At 37.0% G+C, this 19,956-nt stretch overlaps 1 protein-coding gene across 10 annotated transcripts in view; it reads right to left on the reverse strand.

Annotated features, from left to right (window-relative positions):
• Nucleotides 1-433: 433 nt before the first annotated feature.
• GAB1 (GRB2 associated binding protein 1) overlaps nucleotides 434-19,956 on the reverse strand; it is a 95,510-nt gene continuing 75,987 nt past the window's right edge. For 4 of the 10 annotated variants that reach the window (XM_038135240.1, XM_038135242.1, XM_038135248.1 and 1 more), the window contains 7 exons: nucleotides 19,697-19,782; nucleotides 19,187-19,490; nucleotides 7,881-7,970; nucleotides 6,078-6,171; nucleotides 5,616-5,739; nucleotides 2,551-2,673; nucleotides 434-2,343 (listed from right to left, as the gene is read on the reverse strand). In XM_038135240.1, the coding sequence (XP_037991168.1) occupies nucleotides 2,185-2,343; nucleotides 2,551-2,673; nucleotides 5,616-5,739; nucleotides 6,078-6,171; nucleotides 7,881-7,970; nucleotides 19,187-19,490; nucleotides 19,697-19,782 (980 nt within the window). In that variant the 3' untranslated portion in view covers nucleotides 434-2,184. Of the gene's footprint in view, nucleotides 2,344-2,550; nucleotides 2,674-3,280; nucleotides 3,357-5,615; nucleotides 5,740-6,077; nucleotides 6,172-7,880; nucleotides 7,971-18,446; nucleotides 18,523-19,186; nucleotides 19,491-19,696; nucleotides 19,783-19,956 lie in introns of those variants that run through there. The other 6 variants (XM_038135243.1, XM_038135246.1, XM_038135241.1 and 3 more) reach the window with 5 other exon arrangements.

Genomic DNA, 19,956 nt, shown 5'->3' on the forward strand with positions numbered 1-19,956 from the left:
CTGATACTTAGAAAATGTTACACTGTACAGTGTGGAAACTCCTGTTTTCCCTAACAAAAGAAAGGGGGAAAGGCTAGAAATTGAGTGGATTCTCAATCATAATAACAAATAATGTTGTGAATCCTGCCAAATTTTAAATTAAGAAAGAGTAAGTGTAATCTGTAAATCAAGGACTGATATCAGCAAACTTAGAGCAACCCCATTTCCTATCACTAGCTCAGCAAGAGAGGCTGGCTTAGGAGACGGATTTCTTCCTGGCTCCCAGAAGAGTGGGAATTCACATTATTTGGCGCATCTTGGAGCAGGGTTTTAAATCAGAGATCCAAGTTAAAAATTGTTCTAACTGTACATCTACAGTTCTGAAAAAATGTGGTGGGTATCCAGGCACCTTCCCAGACACACTGACATCCATTTGCTGCTTTGCAGGACAGAGTTTACAGACCAACACAGAACAACTTGATTTATTTAAAAATAACCTCAAAATGCACTGTTTAGTTTCTTTTTTTTTAAATGAACATTCAAAGCATCAAAATATTACTAATTTAAAAAGAACCTTTGTTAAGAATAAGATAATTTATATACCGTAGCTTGTGGCTGTGAGGGGAGAGAAACAACTGATGGTAGATTAGGCACAGTATGAAGGCCAATATGCCAGAAAACCATGCAGCTTTAAGCTCAACTTTCAAATGATCAGGAAAAAAAAAAAAAAACAACAACCTAATCGGGCAGGAAAATGAAACCAACCACTTAATTGAGGGCATTTGTATAAAACAAAAGTGTTAGAAAGTTTTCTATCTAGACCTAACTCGTTCACATATTTAAAGAATTCTATCTTCTTGCAAATAGCAAAAAAAATGTTTCTAAACCAAGGCAGATTATTATTTGGAACTGGCATAGTAAAATAAAGGATCACAGTATATAGAGTTTAAAATCCTGTACCAGGAAAGAGTGGTTTACAAGGGGGTCATTTAGGTATATTATCTAATTTTTAAAAACAGAGATATAAAATACCAGTTGCATAGGGATTTAAATATAAGGCCAAGCAGGAGATTAAAGTAAAATAGAGCTCATAAGAAGGGCACTATGGTGTTAAAACATGGTATTTCCATTTGAGTTAATGTCTAATTCAAAATCACAGTATTTTGCTAGTACTACAAAAAGTGAATGTCAAACTGTCCCATTAATCTTGGACTGAAAACTGACATTAGAACTTCTAAACAGTACAAAACTAAAGCTCACTGTCTAAACCTGATCAGTGTATTAGCACAACAGTGCTTGGTACGTACCTAATTTATATACTCTACCTTCTGTAAATAATATAAAGGTTATTTCTTGTTACTAAGTGTGAGATCACAATATTACTGCATGCCATCAGTGGTTTGCAGGCTTATTTGATGTTTAATTATTCAGTCTTTGAAAGTGTAAGATCCCACCCTGCAGAATCTTCACCCATTGAACACAGAACATTGTCATTAATAAAATACAATAGAAGTTCCACCACTAACAACTAACATATAAGCCAGGATTTTAGGTCTAAACCCAGTAGAGCTCATTATTATTAACTCACAGCTATTTTTTGTTAGGAAGGTAACCTGTAGACTTCCAAATAATCTTGTATGTATTAAATATAAACAAGTATGTAACTAACGGTTGTCTCCTGGCATTTCAAGTAGATTATTCAATTGTGAAAGTATTTCTGCAAAATCAATTTTGAGTTGTTAAAATGAAGTTCAAATATTAATTTCCGTAGCTACATGTAGCTTAATTAACCTAAAATTGTGAGGAGTAGTAGTATAAGGAAAAAAGAATTCTCCAGATGAATTAGACATTAAGGTACACTAACTGTGAATACCTGAACGAACATTGTAACTGAAAAAGTGCATAAACACAGCAATACTACAAATGTGTTAACTACAGACCAAAAGGTTTTCTGAAACCTAAGTAATATTATTTTACATGTTATTTACAGGCTGTGATATTTCCAGACACCACAGAGACAATTCATGATCTTAAAGTTCCTTTGATATATTCAAAAAATGTCTTTTTATCTTCCAACCTATTCGGTGAGGAACTGATTCCCACACCAGGGAATCAGGTACTGTACAGCTGAACAACACTGCCATTGTGGTTCTGTGATTCTTCAAAATTCACTTCTTTCCATTCTTCAAAGACAAAGCAATGTTTTCACTTCACACTTTTTGTGGGTGTCTCAGACTCCGTAGACTGTCTGCCATCAGTCCAAGCCTCCCGTGTGCTCTTCAGGGCAAGTGTTTTCTGCTGGTCCACCACAACGTAATCAACCCTCTCGTCTGCCACACTGCTGCCTGAGCCACTGTTCTTTTTCTGGGAACAGTGAGAAGCAAGTTCAAGTAAATTAACAACAAAAAAGCAAGTAGGTGTCCCAAATGGACACAGAACAAGCACTGGTTTCTCTGAAAGGTCCAATGCTGTCTCTCCACTAATCATTTGAGAAATGACCATTAAAAGATCTTACTGAAGTCAATTTTGAACTCCTGATGGCAGAAAAGCAAGAGCTGAACATCTGCTTACCTTACGAGGTGGGGTAGACTTTCCCGAATCTAGGTCCAGATCTAAATATTCCACTTGTTTATCTCCTTTAGGTTTTACCATAGGGCTGCTTCCTCCATCAAGGCTGCTGCTTCCAAACAAATTCTGAAATCATAATATAAACAACCTCAGCTACAAATGTACAAACTAGTGGTCCACATTATCAAATATGCTTACTATAAACTGCCAAAATGTAGAAGGTTAAGGAAACGACAGAGACCTTTGCAATCACTTAAATCATGCAAATTTCATTGACCCTGTATGGCAAGGGGATACTTTCTATGTCAAAAATGGGACACAGTCAAAACCCAATGGGGAAAAAAACCCAAAAACCATCCCCCCAAATTTAAGGTTGCCACCAAACCCATTACTGTCCCCTTCATATAATGAAATAAGAACAGATCATGTCTTGTTCTTTTTAAATGTAGCTATTATATCTCAAGTTTAGCATTACTTAAGCACAAACTTTTCTATTTCCTTCAATTTTTGTTAAATACCTACAATAATTTCTGCTTTACAGTAGTGGCAAGCTAAAAATGAAACTTTTACATTTCATTCAAAAGTCATCATGATTAAGGGGAAAATCAAAGAGTATTGTTCAATTTACAAGATTAAAATTTAAAAACTTTGGAAAATATGTGTAGGGCTGCCTGAACCAAAGTTGCATTGTATATACCTAAATTTCAATTAGCCCAGACTTTTACAACCTCACCTCCTCTGTCCTCTCCCAGCCTGATCCCTCCCTCTTAACAGGTGTTATAGGAACAGTACAATAGAAGGACTCTTCTCTAAAAGATAAAGAGAAAACAGGAAGACAGAGGGCAGCAGTCAGCAAAAAATGAAGAAGAAGGCAGAAGGAAAGACAGAAGGGTAAGGCTGAGAGCAACTTGAAAGAAAAAGCAGAATATTGCTGATTTTATTAAATAAAACATAAGTATGACATGTTCAAACAAGATGCTTCAAAGCTGATGACAGAAAAAGATTAAGAAATATGGATTCCTTGCTAAGATAGAGTTGGAACAAGTAAAAATTCTCAAAACGTCAAATTTTAAAACAAAGGCTGTGAGATAACCAGAAATGTTCTGGTTCTTTAGGAAATAAAATATTTTATGGGCTAAAGCCAAATGGGCTGGGCTTTTAAAATTGAAGTTATCCATTATATCTCTACTGTCCAGCTCATTTAACATTAAGTGGTAACAAGGACAAACACAAATAACTAATATGAAGTTCATTTTTGTTGCTCAAATTCTCAGAACAAATTTCTGTGTATTAAAGATACAAAAATCGGAATCTGTATCAATGTTTCCAGCACAAATTTAAAAAGCTGTTATTCATTAAACAAAAAAAAAAAAAATCTGTTATTTCAAACAAACTAAGCAGGCAGAACATATGCATTAGGAAATAGAAACTTTAAATACACGCAAATGAAACAGAAAGGAAATCTGTAGAATAACCTTAAAATAGGACCAGTGCAAGCAAACAGAAGATATTAATGAGCTGGAGCATTAATTGTACCATCTTGGTATGGAAGTTAAGCCCCTGGAACAGCCTTAAGAATCAACAGAAACACCTGGGCTGAACCGTGATTCTGTGCAGGGAGAACTGTGGGCACGGGTGGAGCTAATCTCTGGTGTAATATGGGATGTTTCTTGCACCTGTGAAACAGGACATCACCCATTACTTACCAACGGTCCTTGCAAGACAGGAGCTAAGAATTAACATCAGCAGTTCCCCTGTGCTTGGTGCTTTTCCCCTGGGAAGCACAACAGGCACGGCACAAGGCACAGCTTGGGGCACTCCGCAGGCTCTGCAGCCTGCACCCCACCAGCTCCCACAGGGGATGGCACGAGGGGGATCTGGGATGCGGCATCCAGAGGCAGCAGTGGTGAGCTGGGGGGCAGGGACACTGGAGGAGACTGGAAGGGTATCCAGAGCAGCAGGGGACAGGAAAGTAAACAGCGTTGCGAGAGGAGAGCCCAGGGGCAGTGAGATGGGCCAGCACATGCCATATAAGAAGGCAGACCCATAAACAGAACAAAAAAGATGCTAGACAGGCCCTCCCCAAAGAAGGTCGTACATAAATGATTTCAAGATGAAAAATACTGCTGTATCCCCTACTAAGAACCCAAACATTTGAGTACACTGAACTGACTGGATGGAACTTTGAACACCCCGGTCTAGTAGACTGTCCCTGACCATGGCATGGGAGGTTGGAACAAGATGATCCTTAAGGTCCCTTTCAATCCAAACCATTCCATGATTCTACACTAGACGAAAAGCTGAGCTCAAGATACAGGTTTCTTCCAGTGCTTTATCCATATTCCAAACCACATTTAATTTAGGCCTAGGTCTATTGCTATTGTCTTCCTTAAAACTACTGCTATTGAGTCTTCTTTTTTTCTCTCTCCTTCCCCTCACCAAAGAAAAACCACAGTGTGCATCATTAACTCTTCCTAACTAGCTGCACTCCATGCTGAGTATCTGAAGCTTTATTATCTGAGAAAATTCTCCCCCAAAGGTGAAAAAATACAGACATTCAATACACAAAGACTTCTTCAATCTTCTTCTTTGAAAGACACCTAATAAAATACACACGGTTCAATTTTCATAGAATGTATGCAACAAGTATCAATCGTTTTTTTCCCCTGTTCCTTCTACATTTCCTGGAAGATGTCCTTTTAATACATTTTTTTTTAAGCATGTCTCAGATGTCCTAGGACAGTTTACTTCCCTTCATGTCATAATACTGAACTGGTGCATAGCCCAAGGACAAACTATTGCAAAGAGGGGACAGATTCTAGGGAAGAAGTAGAAAAAAGTAATGTTGTATAATGTTTTATATAATAGATATGTATATCAACCATTTTCTTTGTGCTCTTAACTTCAGTGAAATCCTATCAAAATTACAGCTTTGCTATGGAGATTTTTATTATTCTGTTGATCTAGAAGTATAAAGGGAGTGATGTTGAGTAAAGAATCTGTGTTTGCATGATTTAAAAGTAAGGACTGCACAGGAAGAGAGTAGTTAAGATGTAGATTTTACATACTGGGTCTTCAGTGGACTGATTTGGGTTCATGGATACATAATTCTCTTCACTGTCGTGCGAGTCACTGCTGGAAGTTGTGCTATGAACTGAATCCGGTCTGGGAGACACGGGAAACCTGGAGGAGCTAATCACCAGGAATTATTTTACAAACAATACAACTGCAATATCTTAAACCTCCTGGTAAACAACAAAAATAAGCATATTAGAGCTGAATTTTTCATTCAAGTTTACTAGAGTGTCACATTTTTTGGTTTTACACAGTCCCTTATATTTAATATCACAAACCAAAATTTCACAGACACACTTTATTACAAAGCACAGATACACACACAGACTCACACTCTTCCAAGGGAAACTTCAAGCTACAAACAAGCTAAAAATATGATACAGAAGTACACACATTTATTAACACTCCAGTCACCAAAATAATTTATCTGAATGAGGAAAAGCCAAGAAACTTACTCTCGTGCAAAGCTTCGGGTGATAGGAGATCTAACTGGAGCTTGTAATTCTTCCCATTCAGGCAGTGGTTTTATTTCTAGTGGAGCTGGTTTTGCTATGTAAGAAGCAGACAATTGTAAAGCACAGAACATTCCTAAACAAACTTAAATTTAATAGCTTTTCACAGACAAAATACAGAAAAAACCTCTATCTTTCAAATAATAAATACTAGTAAGGAAAGGGAGACACTTCCATTTTCAGAAAGACATGATATATTAACTTATGTTTTTAATCTTTTCAGGTAATGAGAGGAAACATCAATTAAAAATTAAAATATAAAATTAAAAAAACCCACTACAACTTCAGAATTTTGCAGCATATACTTGTAGGTAGTAATTCTGTTTTGAAAAGAGATTTTGAAAGTGGCAGCATTGTGTTCTGTCCTCATTCTGCCTTGACGACTTGTTGAGCTGGCAAGCCCAGGGCAGGGCTGATGGGCTGTTTCAGCAGAGCCAACTCTGGGGACTTTTCTTGGCTCAGGGCCAGCTGCTAATATGCAAACTCTGCCCTCATTATGCACATGTGCCCTTACTGGTGAGGTTTCATAGCTCCACGAGTGGGCAGAACCTGCAGCTAAGACTAAGTCTGCAAAAGTGAGAAATGAACCAACAGCAGGAGGAGCCTGGCTCACTTCAGAGATCATCCACAATTGAGCAGAGCAATGTGCCACTCATGACAGATAACACTGTTCTCAAAAAAAGTGCCATTTTAAAATTTCATTTTCAGAACAGAACCATGAGTAGGCTATTAGCAAGAAACACATTATCCCTCCCTCCCAACTTATACTTCTCACACCTCCTAAACATTAGAAAAAAAGAGAAGTATAAAAAGGCGTGTGGAAAAAAAATCACGAAGTCAAACTGCTGTCAACTTTATCCTCCCTAAAACTGTTTTTAGAAAACAAAATGCAATGTCATCATAAAAACAGCCCTTTCTCTCCTTGTGCCCCCTCCCACCGTGAGTTTTCTGTCTCTTGGCAGGTTCACCAAGATCAAGTGTCAGGCATGTAATAACAGAATTGAACGTGACATAGGCAAGATGATACTAAAGCACAACTGACACAAAAATTTATCAGCTTGGCTCAAGTTTTCTGTAAAGGTCTGAGACTACCTGGCAAGAATAAACAGTGGGCAAGGTGCTGCAGCAGACAGAGCCAGGACTTCGTCCAAAGCCCACCAAAACCAGCAGAAGTATTTCATCCTGTTGCAATGGACTTCAAAACTTAAAGGTAATCAGTGATACTTCTCTGAGATTTTTAATGTTGTTCATTATTTTCTCTACTTCTTGTGACTATGTAAGGCACCAACTCAGCATCTTCAATAAAGCACATCAAATTAATTGCAATCCTCTTTAAGGTGCATAAATAGATGTCTGTACTAGTGTATGATCAGAAGACCAATATTTTGCTTCATTTCGAGACCTAAGTGAGCTGTTATTTCAGGTTATTGCCTAACAAGTTTCAAGTAACTTACAAATTACTATGTACAATTTACAAGTTATTATATATTTGCTTCTAAATAAACAGACAAAATACGAACAGCCACAACTTAAGAGATCAAAGAAAAATTTCCATGCACTGTTCAAGCCAGAAAAACTTTAATTTGTTATACAGGAAACTGGTTGCTTGGCATGGAAAATGCATCCATGACCTTAGACTATAGCAGAAAAGAATATGCCAGAGTTATTCTAAAATAACAATTTTTAAAATTTTTGCTTCACTTATATTTATTAAGCTCCATATACATACAGTGCTAAAGTACATACCCTTTCTTCTTGTAGTAAAGTCACCTATGGTTTGTGAATCAGTTCGCTCTAAACCATGTGGTTTAGGTCTTAAAATTTTAGGACTTTGACCTAATTGGCAAAAAGAAGACTCTCTTAATAATATTCTATTTGTAAGTGGAAAAATGGAATTTTATAAATAAACATCACAACCCCCTGCAGAAAGGTTAATGCCACAAGCATAAGCAAGCTGCTGAAGGCGATTTTACAGTCTAGCTGGGGCTCACACTAAGGGCTTAAGCACCAAACCAGAAACAAAGAAAACACTGCATGCAACTAATAAATATATTGGAAGCAAATGTAAAAGCTGTACAAAAAGGCTAAAAAGTGCATCAACAAATATTGTACCTGATCATTACTACTAAATGGTTTGATTAAAAAAAAAAGTACATATTTGAGGTATATTTAGTATGAAAAGAGAACAGTCATGTTTCAGATACAAGTTGAAGTACCCTCAGAGAAATCAAATTCTTCTTAGTCACAAAATTTCTTTGGAAATAATGACTCTTGGGAGTCTCCACTCCTGTGGTGCTCTTGGGAGGTCTTCTACCCAATGTGTATCTCCCACTTGAGATGCTCCAAGAATCTTTTTTACCAGTGTATTTGTTAAACTTGTTCCCCAGAGGTCTCCATCTTTCTGTACCAAACCCCACCAACTCTGACCCTGCAGACACAGTGGGATTTTCTTTCCAAGTTTCCAGCCTGCATACTGCACCCCCACCAAGGCACAATCCAACCTCCACCAGAAGTGACCCTGGCATGAAAATACCAATCATCTCCCTACAGACAGTAATGCAAATCCCCTCCCAAAACAAGGATGTTCTTTAGCCAACTTTACCAAACTCTGCAAGTGTTCCAGGTATGCCGTCTATTTTAAATAAACATGATCAATAATGTGTAATAGCCCTAAGCTTTCATTAAAGTCTATCTGACAGTGTTACTATTAAAAAAGGCAAGTGCCTTCAAGTGATACACCAAGAAGTCATATGAATAAACCGAATGAAAATTTAAGTCTCGTTATGTTAGAAAGCTGCCCTACAGCACAAAATGGAAAAGGACTGGTACAGACTCAGGTGTGGTACTCCCAGCAATGGGTGAGAATGCTTCGTAAAGAATAAACTTGGCAACAAACACCAGAAGTTTGCAAATCTCTACCCCAAGGGTTTTGCATATGAAGGTCTCTATTAGTGTTATCACTGAAGTATTGGGAATAATCAAGTAACAACAAGAAAGGTAAACACAGGTTTTGTACTGTATCCTAACTTCTACACAGTGCTTCTGAGAGACCATGCAGGTAAGATAAAATTTATTTATTCATTAGTAGTGCTGCACAGCAACTTCCTAAAAAAGAAAAGGATATGAAATTATTTTTACACAGACAGTTCTTTTCCAATTTCAAAATCAGATGCTCCCTTAAATGGCTCAATGTGCTGATGAAACAGGTGAATAGTTGGGCAATGCTGACCAAAGACACAGAGTGTGAAGTAGAACATGAAGTATTTCTGACTGGAGCAAAGTCAAAAGCACTAGCCAACATGTTGGTGAACTCAATTCTGAGCTGATCCAATATTCTTAAGTCCTTGCCTATAACTCTCTGATAAAAGCCTGACTATTTAAAAAGATGAGGATCTTCAAACTGATGGAACAATTTTAGAAGTTCAAATCCAAACGCTTTTCATTAAGGACAATTCAATGCTGAATACCATTACCTGATCATAATACTTTTGTATTTCACAGTTTTATAACCTGATTTAAAAGAAATCTGGCCCAATACAACTCAAATTAATACGCACTGACATAGAAGCACAGATTGTAAGCACAGTGAGAATAGGTAACACAAGGAATTAAATTATTTAAGCAGCGTGCACTTAAATAACCTCTGCTCTTATAACCAAACAGACTAAATTGCCTGAAACCCGTAATACAGAGATCAGCTCAAGGAACTCAATGCTGTAACTCATTATTTCTCCTTCTGTTAATGATGCTACATGGTCTAGCACAGCCAGCCTTTCTGAACTGGGATTAGCTCCATTTGTAAAACGTGGCTGTTATGTAACTGCCTGCTTCCCACTTAATTTAGCACTTACCAACCACTCAGATTTTCAGAAGAGCTATATAAATAAGTACAGGTCACTTTAATACTTCTGCATCAGAAAAGAACATACAAAACTCACTGAGCTTTCATCTCTTGCTGCTGGAAGACTATTCAATCTCAATAAATTTGGTGGCAAACCAGCTTGCTGCTACCAACCAGCCAGGATAATGCAATTCTTCACGTTTAATATGTTACAGAGAATTAAAATATTTGTGCAGAGTGTTTTCTTTTTCCTCCCTACAAAACAAAAAACCCAAGGGCCTAAACTCTGTTGAGGAGCTTACACTGTGCAACAGGAAAGACTTGAACCAGGCAAAGGAAAAGAGGAGAGGGGGATCGAAATTACAAGTCTGAGGCAACCTATTTGTGTAATTGCAGAATTCTTTCACCCTGTTTTTGCTCATTTAAGAAAATAAAGTGACATGAGCCAGGGCACTGAAAGCCTTTAATAATATCCCTTACTGCTTTCAAAAGACAATTTTCCCCAGGAGCACACCCCTGTATCTCTGAAAAGCAAAAACTGATTAAAATATGGAGGGGGGAAAATGCTTCCCACCTGTGCAGCAGGCTGGTATCCCACATCTGTTCTATCCACAAATACTCACTATAGTGTCACAGGGCTGTTCTTCAAATCAGTGTAGTGACAGCAGGGTTCTATGGAGAGCCTGGTTCCATACAGCATTCCAACACCAGCAATACTGAGGAACACATTTCCTATGGTTCCCACAGGCCCAGATTTACCTCATCTCAGGAAAGATAATACTTTTAACTTACACACCTACTCTGGGAAAGATGAATCTGGGTAAAGGAAAAGAAGTTTCATTTATGCAATTTAATTTTTTTCAAACTGAAAAGGAAATAAATGTTGCAGCACCACTGGATGCAAACCTACACGGGAAAAAAAACCAAAACCAAATAAATTATGTCAAGTGAAACCAACCAAACAAGAAGTGAAAATTAATTGTTTTTACTGTTCTATCAAGTCACCACCTGTGAAATGCAAAATGCTACAGCCAGGAGAGAGAAGCTCAGCTTCTGCATGTTCTATCAGACTGTACAAGGGCACTCTGAGCTGAAAAATCACTAATGAAGTCTATTTTTCTAATAAATGGCTGCTTGTACCAAGTGCCAGGCAGACCAGGCGATTATGGCTGTGGCACTGGAGCGCATTCAGATGCATTAATTCTGCTCCTGGTATTTGGGGCATGTCAATGCTGCCTTTGTCTGTGAAGTCACCAGGAGAAGAGTCCATTTGACATGTTTGAGTTCATTTCAAACAATAGCTTAAACTGAAAAATCCTTTTTGGTTTTTGCATTGGCTCTTGTTGTTTTCCATAGAACACTTGAAATATAATATTGGGGCGGGGGGAAGTTGTCCCACTGCAGTAAATTCCTGCATCAGTGTAGGTGGGTCCTAATGTTTTTGGTTTTAAGGACATAATGCTGAAGAGATTAATTTGTTCTCAGACTACTGCCTTGAAACACCAGAATGAAACATGATTTCTGTTAAGGACACTTCTTTCCTGACTGGATGCTTGCTCCATGGCTTTCTGGCAAGGGATTTCATGTCAGGAAATTGCAAACATCTTCACAAAAGAGGCCAACTCTTCCACTTAAATACCAGCTATTTAGGGCTTAAAATTTTAAGGTAAGTATACTAATGTAACATACAATTTGAGAAATGCATTATCTGTTTCTGGGCCAACAGGACTAATCCTTATGACACAAGGAGATCATATGTAGAAATGCTAGAGCAGTGCTGTGCTTGGGATAGCAGAAGGAGAGCAAAAGGCCACACAAGTGCACTGCATCCAAATATACTTTCAGAGATAAATAATAACCACAGTTCCTTGTTTCCATTAACAAAATACATATCTTGACCCCTTTCCTTTGTAATTAGATTAGAAACTGAATTTTGCACTGAGGTCCAAGAATTCCCGTACCCAGAATCACTGTAGATTTTTCCTCAAAAAACAAGGCTGAAATTCACTATCTTGCTCCCAAAGAGTTTATTATTTGGTTTTCAGTTCTGCAGAGTAAACTCCTGCTTTTCTTCTCTTTCTCTTCCTCACCCAAGTGAACCCTGATTCCCAAGTAAATGGTCTTCAACACACAAGCTCTACAAATATCCTGAATTTGCTCTTTCATCTCTGTTTCTTTAAGACTGTTTCCTGCCAAGGCACTTGTAATTAGAAACATGTATTTAGTTACACAACATTCAAATGGATTTCCATACTAGTATCCACCAAGAAATAGGAATATCAATAATGAGCTTTGTGCTGGTTGGGGATAAGTTATGGATGCTGATAACTATGGTCTCATTAGGACAATAAAAACAAATTGAAATCAACTTATTCTTCAATGTTATGAAATATAAAAAGCAGTCACATAAAGAGTTGCTCTTCAGTCTTCTCAGACATCTTTATCCTCTCAAAATAACTTTTTACAGTGAACTGGTAATTTGAATGCTACAGAAATTAAGAATGAACTGGAAAAAATAAGTCCAACTGGGTCTGACAGCTAAAGTTCACTAATATTTCTAAAATATTTGGCAAATGCTATAAAACTACTCAGAGAATGGCAAATGCCATAAAACTACTCAGTGAATACCAAAGCTATTAATCATCAAAATACTATTTGACTACTATAATTTGTGAGTAACTCTACATGTCTGTATTTTAAAAGCCCCCAAAGCATGATGAACTAAGAGCATTCAATAACAAAGACTGTTTTAAAACCTAAGTACAGTGTTCTGGAGTGTTTATTGATTAGCAGTTTAATGCTGCACTAAGATTTGCAAAGTCCAAAAGACTTCAAAAACAAAACACAGAAAAAAATAACAAAATTTAAATTATTCAGTGGAAAACTAAAGATTAACATTAAGTCTATTACAAAGTAATGGAATAGCATCACAATATGTGCATTAAAAACTATGTTTTCATGAAAAAAAATTATAAGGGCACAGCAAAGAAGAGAAAAATGTTATGAAGGTAATTAAAAATAGGGCATTATTACCCATGTTTTCTTGTTCCTGCTCTATCTCATATCTTTGGAGTTTAAAATTACTTTAAAAAAAAATCCCTAGCCCTAATCCCTAAACTTAATCATCCCCAGCACTAGTATCAGAGTAAGTACTGCAGTTTATCTTTAGAAAACTGGCATGTTTAATTTTTTTACAACCATTGTGTCCAGCAAATCACAGCTTCCTCTGCAGCTGTGATACAGCCATCCAAATGAAATCCTTACAGAAATTATTTGTCGTTTCAAAGTTTTAAAAGACAAATCACAGCTGCAAGTTGAGGACTGGTACATCACAGCAAGGAGTTATTTAAAGCCATTAAGTGAAAAACTAGACTTGTACAAGTAATTTAGTACAGGCATGGAGGAAGTCTAATTTTCAGCTAAATGGGAACATTTGGAAAATCAAAGAAGAAAAAAAACCAATAAATTTGTACTCAACTTGCTTTACAAAATCTGAGGAAGCACCAAAACCTCCCTCAAAAGTTAATTTTTTTAAAAATTCCTTAATGAAATGAACAAGGGGTGTATTCTCTCTCCAAAAGAGAACAGAAGATAAAATGCATGGATTTCTCAAAAGCAAAATGAACAATACTTCTCAGAAAAGTCATCACAAAAGTTACAGTTTCTCTTTCAACAGATCTTCAGTTCTTGCTGCAGACAGAAATCACCATTCTCATATTTTCAATGCCCACTTGTCCTAAATCCTCAGAACATAACTGAACCTTTATTAAAGAACAGGCAAGACAATGATCATAGTGTAGAATACTGAAATGTTGCCAGTTCCTAATTATTATTATTTTTAAAGAGTTGTCAGCTCCCATCGTCACAAATGCTGTCAGTGTTTCTCTGAAGTTTTATTTAAGGATGGTGTGGTGCTCCTGCTGTATCAGGACATGCAATATGTTCACAGTGTCCAACTTAAATATTTACATGTTTGAGTGTCTAACAAGGAAACTGCTCATCAGGCTATTTATAGCTACCTTCATGATTAATGAGGGCTCTTAAATTCCTTAATAATTACCTACTTTGCCTGGGATTTGCAGAGCAGCGTGCTACACTGCAACGATGGATCAGTATTACAGTCACCCAGAAGCATCACAGTGGGTCCTATGGGGACCAGAATGTGGCAGGTGCTTCCTTGCCACAGGAACGCTCTGTGCACAATTACCTTTTCAAAGTGGGCCTGGGCTCTTTCATAAAGAAACTGGAATTCTCTGTGAAGTTAATCCATTTGGGAGATGCTTATGAGGAGTGGTGGCAAAGATACAGCCACAGTTTTAGAAGCAATCCACGTATTTGTGGTTTAACCACACAGATTATGTCTTTTAACATATTAAATGAGAAAAAAAACACCATGACAAAAGCAACCAGATAATTTTTAAAAGATTTTTTCAAAACGATTAAACAATTAAACATTTTTAATCACAATTTCCAACTCCATAAGAATTTTCTTGCTCTCTCTTGGTTTCTTTTGTTTGTTTTCTTGTTTTCAAGCTGCAAGTGGGTATTTTCTTGGCATGAAAATAAATGTGTGCATCACTCACTGTCTCTAAATCCAAGTTTACCACATGCTGGGCTGAAAATTACCAGGGCCAAACAGCAGTCTCTTTTAAAGGCAATCATGTGGACTTAAGTTGTAGGAAGCCTCTCAGATTAAATGCTGATATATTTTTGTTGAAATATAAGACATCAAAACCAACCAAACAAAAATAAACAAAAAATCCACCAAAAAAACCAAACCATACCAAAACAAAAAACAACCCAAGCACCACACTAACTATTGGTTATTTTTGCTATCAGCAAAATAATCTGCGCTGCCCAATCCAAAACTCAGACTGAAAATATTTACCAAAATAATCTTGAATGCAATTAAACCCTAACCCTAATATTTGGACAAACAGAGTTGCTATTCAAGACAAATGAAGCAAAGTCCAGTACCATGTCGCAAGCTGGGAATTCTAAATTCTGTATTGTGTCTGTCAGCAATTTGCTGAGTGATCCTGAGGCCATTGTTCTATCTCAGCTCCCTATGACCCAGAATTAGGACCTGAGCTAAATGGAGCTCTCTCAGAAAGTGCTCTTAATTATTATTGATCAAAAACTTTACAAAAATGACATTTATATTCATTCATTCATACATTACAATCATATACTATATTCAAATGAATAAGATTTAACTTTGACTTTCATTTTATCATGGCCATTGTTGTTTCAGCCATATGCCCACTGTTCATATATTTCTTTTCAGAATCTTAAAAAGCTCACTTTAGCAGAACTGAGCTTTAACACAGAAAAAAGGAGTTACCAATTAAATATAAGCTGGGCATCAAGCTAGATTTTGAGGAAGTAAACTCCACCATCTCCAATTCCATTGCTGACTTTACACTTTGATTCAGATATTGAAAAACTGCATTTTATCAGTCAAGATGACAAAGCACATATTTCTTAAGAGATTTCAACCTTACAGATGGGACGATGTTACATAGCTATAAGGACTTGCTCTGGACAGCTCCTAATTAAAAAAAAAAAAAAAAAAAAAGAAGTCTGTTTTTGTAGTTGTTTGGTCGTAAAGTCTTGTTTTAAGATGAGATACCTCTCTGCCCTAGCCATGGAAATAAATCCTGGGGCAGGAGAAGGTCACTGTCATGCCCAGAGGTTCAGAGAGATCCCCACCTCTCAAACGCTGCACCATTCAAATGTTTCCTCCTGACCCATAAGAAACAATTCACAATTTTAATTTTATTTTTGACCACAAACTTTTCACTTGAAAAGAGAACCTGGTTGTTCTTTGCTGCCTAATCTGTCTAGGAAGTCCTCCTTCACCTCACAGTGTTTGGGCACCTTTAATTCCACTGCTCCTTCTTGGACAAACAGTATTTTGAAGAAGGCATGTCACCATCACAACAAATGTCACTTTTGCTCTGTGGCAGAACCAGTCACTGTCTTTGAATAATTCAGAGAGCAAGACCTATCTGCATGGGTGGAGGCAATATTTTTTCTGCTTGAAGCCTTTTACCAGCAAACAAACTTCCAATTTAGCATCAGGACTACATGCAATTGTGGCAAGCTAAAGCAGCCAAAAAGCAGAAATACAAAAATAAATATAGCAAATGGGCCTCCATAACTAAAGAAACAGCACTCTGAAAAAAACCAAACTAAAAAATAGATTATTTTTGTCATTCAATTACAGGTGAACGCAGAAAAGCACCTGCCAAACAGTCTCCATTTTGTCCCAAGCCATATGTCACTTGCCTTTTGGTATTCTCTAAAGAACAAGTAAAGTGTTTCGATTCAAGTTATTGGACAACACCATGTTTTGAAATTCCTTTCAAGACTTCCAGAAAGTACTAGAAGCTCCCCATAATTACAGAAGCAGCTGTGAGCTAGAGAAATGAAATTACACAGATCTCTATCGTAATCTCATGCCTATAGATACTTTTATTCATTATTATTTTTTAACCCACTTTTTGAAACAAAGGTCTCCTAGAGACCGGTGGAAAAAGAAACAGACTGGGGAGATCAAAGAGTCTAAGGCTGTAAGCAGCAAGCCCTTAAAATAAAGGAAAAGAGATGCTAAACACATATATTTGACAACAAAAAGCAGTGTATCCTTCCTTTATGTGTTGGTTTCACTGCATTATCCCTTTGTCAAATGCATTTTCAGCACTGAATATAACAAACCTCCCTGGCCCACAGAAACATGACTGACCTAAAGCTAAAGGTCATGTGAAAGGTGTTGATGGTATTTCTAATAGCTTCCAAAAAGCCTGCAGGCAGTGCAAACACTGTTTTTGCAGCAATTTGTAACCAATTAAAAAAAAAAGACAGAGCAGCTTCTTCTGACAGAACATGAAATGCGCCCTCATAACACCTTACCCCCAACACACCTCATCTCTGCAGTATTTTAGAGACCATCTTTTGGAGAAGCACCAGTGGTCTTCAACAGACGTTCTTGAACCAATGGCATACTAAATCCCCTCAACATTTATAGGATCAATTGCCTGGAGGTAAATATTTTATGTTCCATTTCCTCTCCTTTTGTGTCTGCCAAAGATTTATTGAACACACAGGCATACTTGACACTTCCTTTGCACTAATTTGTAGCAGAAGAGCATTGCAGTACATTTACATAAACAGAAACAACCTGATAATAGAAACTGCTACAAGAACTTGAAAGCTGAAAAAGCAACACAGAAGAATATAAACCACACCATTGTTTTAGTTAGGTAAAGGCCCACTTAAACAAGGGCTTTACGTAATTTAATTTAAAGGAACCCACAGTTTTATTTTTTCCAGAGGTATATCTTGAAGGAGTTATTTGTGTAGAGATCTCAATTACTGAAATGGGAATATATCACCATTTCGATGTGTCATCAGATCTGTTCTTCACAACAATAGAAAACTTGCAGTGGTGCATTTGATAAAATTAGAGTGAGGCAGTCTCTGTGTGTGTGCTACTAATATAAAACCCTCAGTGGTAAATCAGAATCACTACCATGCTTGGCAGCTCAAGATATTCACAAATTTTTTTTTCAGCCCCTAAGCATTACACCATATTTACTTTTAAGGATAGTTTTACTTTAAAATCACTTTCGTTTCTCAATTACATTAAACAATCCTATTATTTTACAGCGATAACGTTTTCCAAAAGTCTACAGGCAAAAATTTCATCCAGTAACTCTACATTCATTAAGAGGTATGTTAACACATCTTAAAGTCCTTCCCCTGGTGTTAGCTACATCTTTCTAGCTATAAAGCATTTGAGGATGGGAGCAAAGCAGGAGCCTTACATGTCACTTTCTAAATGTGAAACACTAATGCTGTTCCAAAAAGAGAGATCCAAGAGCAATGATGCTGCCCAAGCAAATATCTGTGTGGCAGCTTTGTGCTGCCAACAGCAAAAGTGAGATGCTTTTCAACACATACATTTATTACTTTTGAAGGTCAAACATTTTATCAGTAAAACACACAAACTGGCCAGTCTGGAAAAATACTAAAAATATTTTAAATTAGTTCAGTTCAGTTCAGTTTATTCTGAGAATGTTTTCCAGTATCAACTTTCATCAATTTCTTCCTGTCCAGTAGTTCTTAAGAACCAAACAAAACTGCTGTCTGGTAATGTAGAAACAATTAGACACAAGCAGAGGGCCAAAAGTCTTAAAAAAGGCCATGCCTCATTTTTTGAAGATGGACAGGCAGAATGAGACATGGTGCTTTCCATTGCACACAGCTCATCTATCAGAGTGACACTCTCTACTTCCCTAATTACAGACGGTTTTCACTTAGGGGTAAAAATACTAATTTAAAGGTTTAATTAGTGAATATTTTGGATCATCTGAATATTAGCCATTACACTTTCCCACAATGAAGTCAGAAATTGTCAATGTAAATACTAATATTTTCAAGTACGTAAGATTAAAAATAGGACTTACCCAAATGCAAAATAGGGCAGACATTTGGCCTGATGTTCTTTAGTTCCTTCTTCTACAGGGAAGTTAGCTATCTTGTCTCAAAAATTTAGTAGGGAAACAAGTTCTTTTAAGCATTTGTCTGTATTTTTAGTAAGATGGTTGATAAAACATTTTAGATAAACTGGAAAATCCAAGCTATTTATTAGGGATTCTCTATATGAGTATCACTTATAGACACATTGCAACCCAATCATCTTGGTTCCTTAAGAACTCTGGTCACCCAAATAATCCTTATTTCAAGGAAATATAAACACATTATGTGCCAGATTTTAGAGATTATTTTTTTAGGATAGATTCAAAGGGGCCCTCTAAAATGAGTATGTGTGCTGATCCTGTACCAAGCATTGCTGTGGCTACAAATTTGTGTTCTACCCAATGCCTCGTGTTCTCTCTCTGCATCATAAGTGTCTTCTGTATACAAGGATACACTTCTGAATCTTAGGAATTCAGTGTCATTTTTTCATTAGTAAGTATGGCAATAAAATCTAAACCTATGCTTTTATTTGGCATTGTTATTGCGGTGTTTTAATAATGTTAAAAATAATGCTAGGGCTTCTCTGTGATTTGGTTATCTCATAGGACAAAAATGATTTCTAAAATAATTTCTAAAAACATGATAATTTTCCTCTAAGCAGAAGTGGAGAGAGCTATGTTATTTTCTTAGATGATAAAAATTAGGTTTTCTTGGAGGTTTTCCTCACCTTTTCTGTCTGGTTTGAGGTTCCGATCCACTGGCGGTGGCTCACATTCTGCAGCAGGTACCGACCGTCTGGGAGGGGTCTTTGGGCTGGACCTGAAACCCATGTGAGCAGGAGGAGGGACTTGCTTTCCAAACAATGGAAAATCAAACGTGCCAGGTATCATTGGTACATAGTTTGTTTCCTGGATGGGTTCAGTGAAGCTGCTGGAATGCTGTCGTGGAGGAGAGTTGGGATTCATTGGGACATAATTTTCATCTAGTTCTTCACTTGAAACACTTCCCACTGTCAACATGCTTCTGTTTTTCTAGAATTAACATATATTTCCTTTAACAAAATAAGTTATGCAATCAGCTGTGAATCATATGAGTCTTTTAACCTAATCTACTCAGATTAATGTATTCTATTGAAAGTGAAAAATGACAAACACTGCACAGCTTGCTTTCTTACACAGGAACAAAGACCATTCAAGCACTGTCACTGTTGCGAATCATCAGATCAAGTCATACTTACAAAGTGGTTATGGAAGCCCTCCAATGAATTAGATCTGTCATTCAGAAACGTTCGTGGAATATCATAACAGTCTTGAGAACTAATTTCTAAGGAAACAAGAAGAGAAAGTGGCTATTTATCACCCCTGTTCCTGTCACTTGGCACAGGCATCCAGAGTCTTTTGTTATTTACTGTCTGCTTCTGAGAGCACACAAATACACCTCTTGAAGCTGTGGCCCCTAGATATATCTATATTTGAAAGGACTGTGTTCACAAACAAC

Source organism: Motacilla alba, chromosome 4 (genome assembly GCF_015832195.1).
Source record: "Motacilla alba alba isolate MOTALB_02 chromosome 4, Motacilla_alba_V1.0_pri, whole genome shotgun sequence".
Taxonomy (NCBI): domain Eukaryota; kingdom Metazoa; phylum Chordata; class Aves; order Passeriformes; family Motacillidae; genus Motacilla; species Motacilla alba.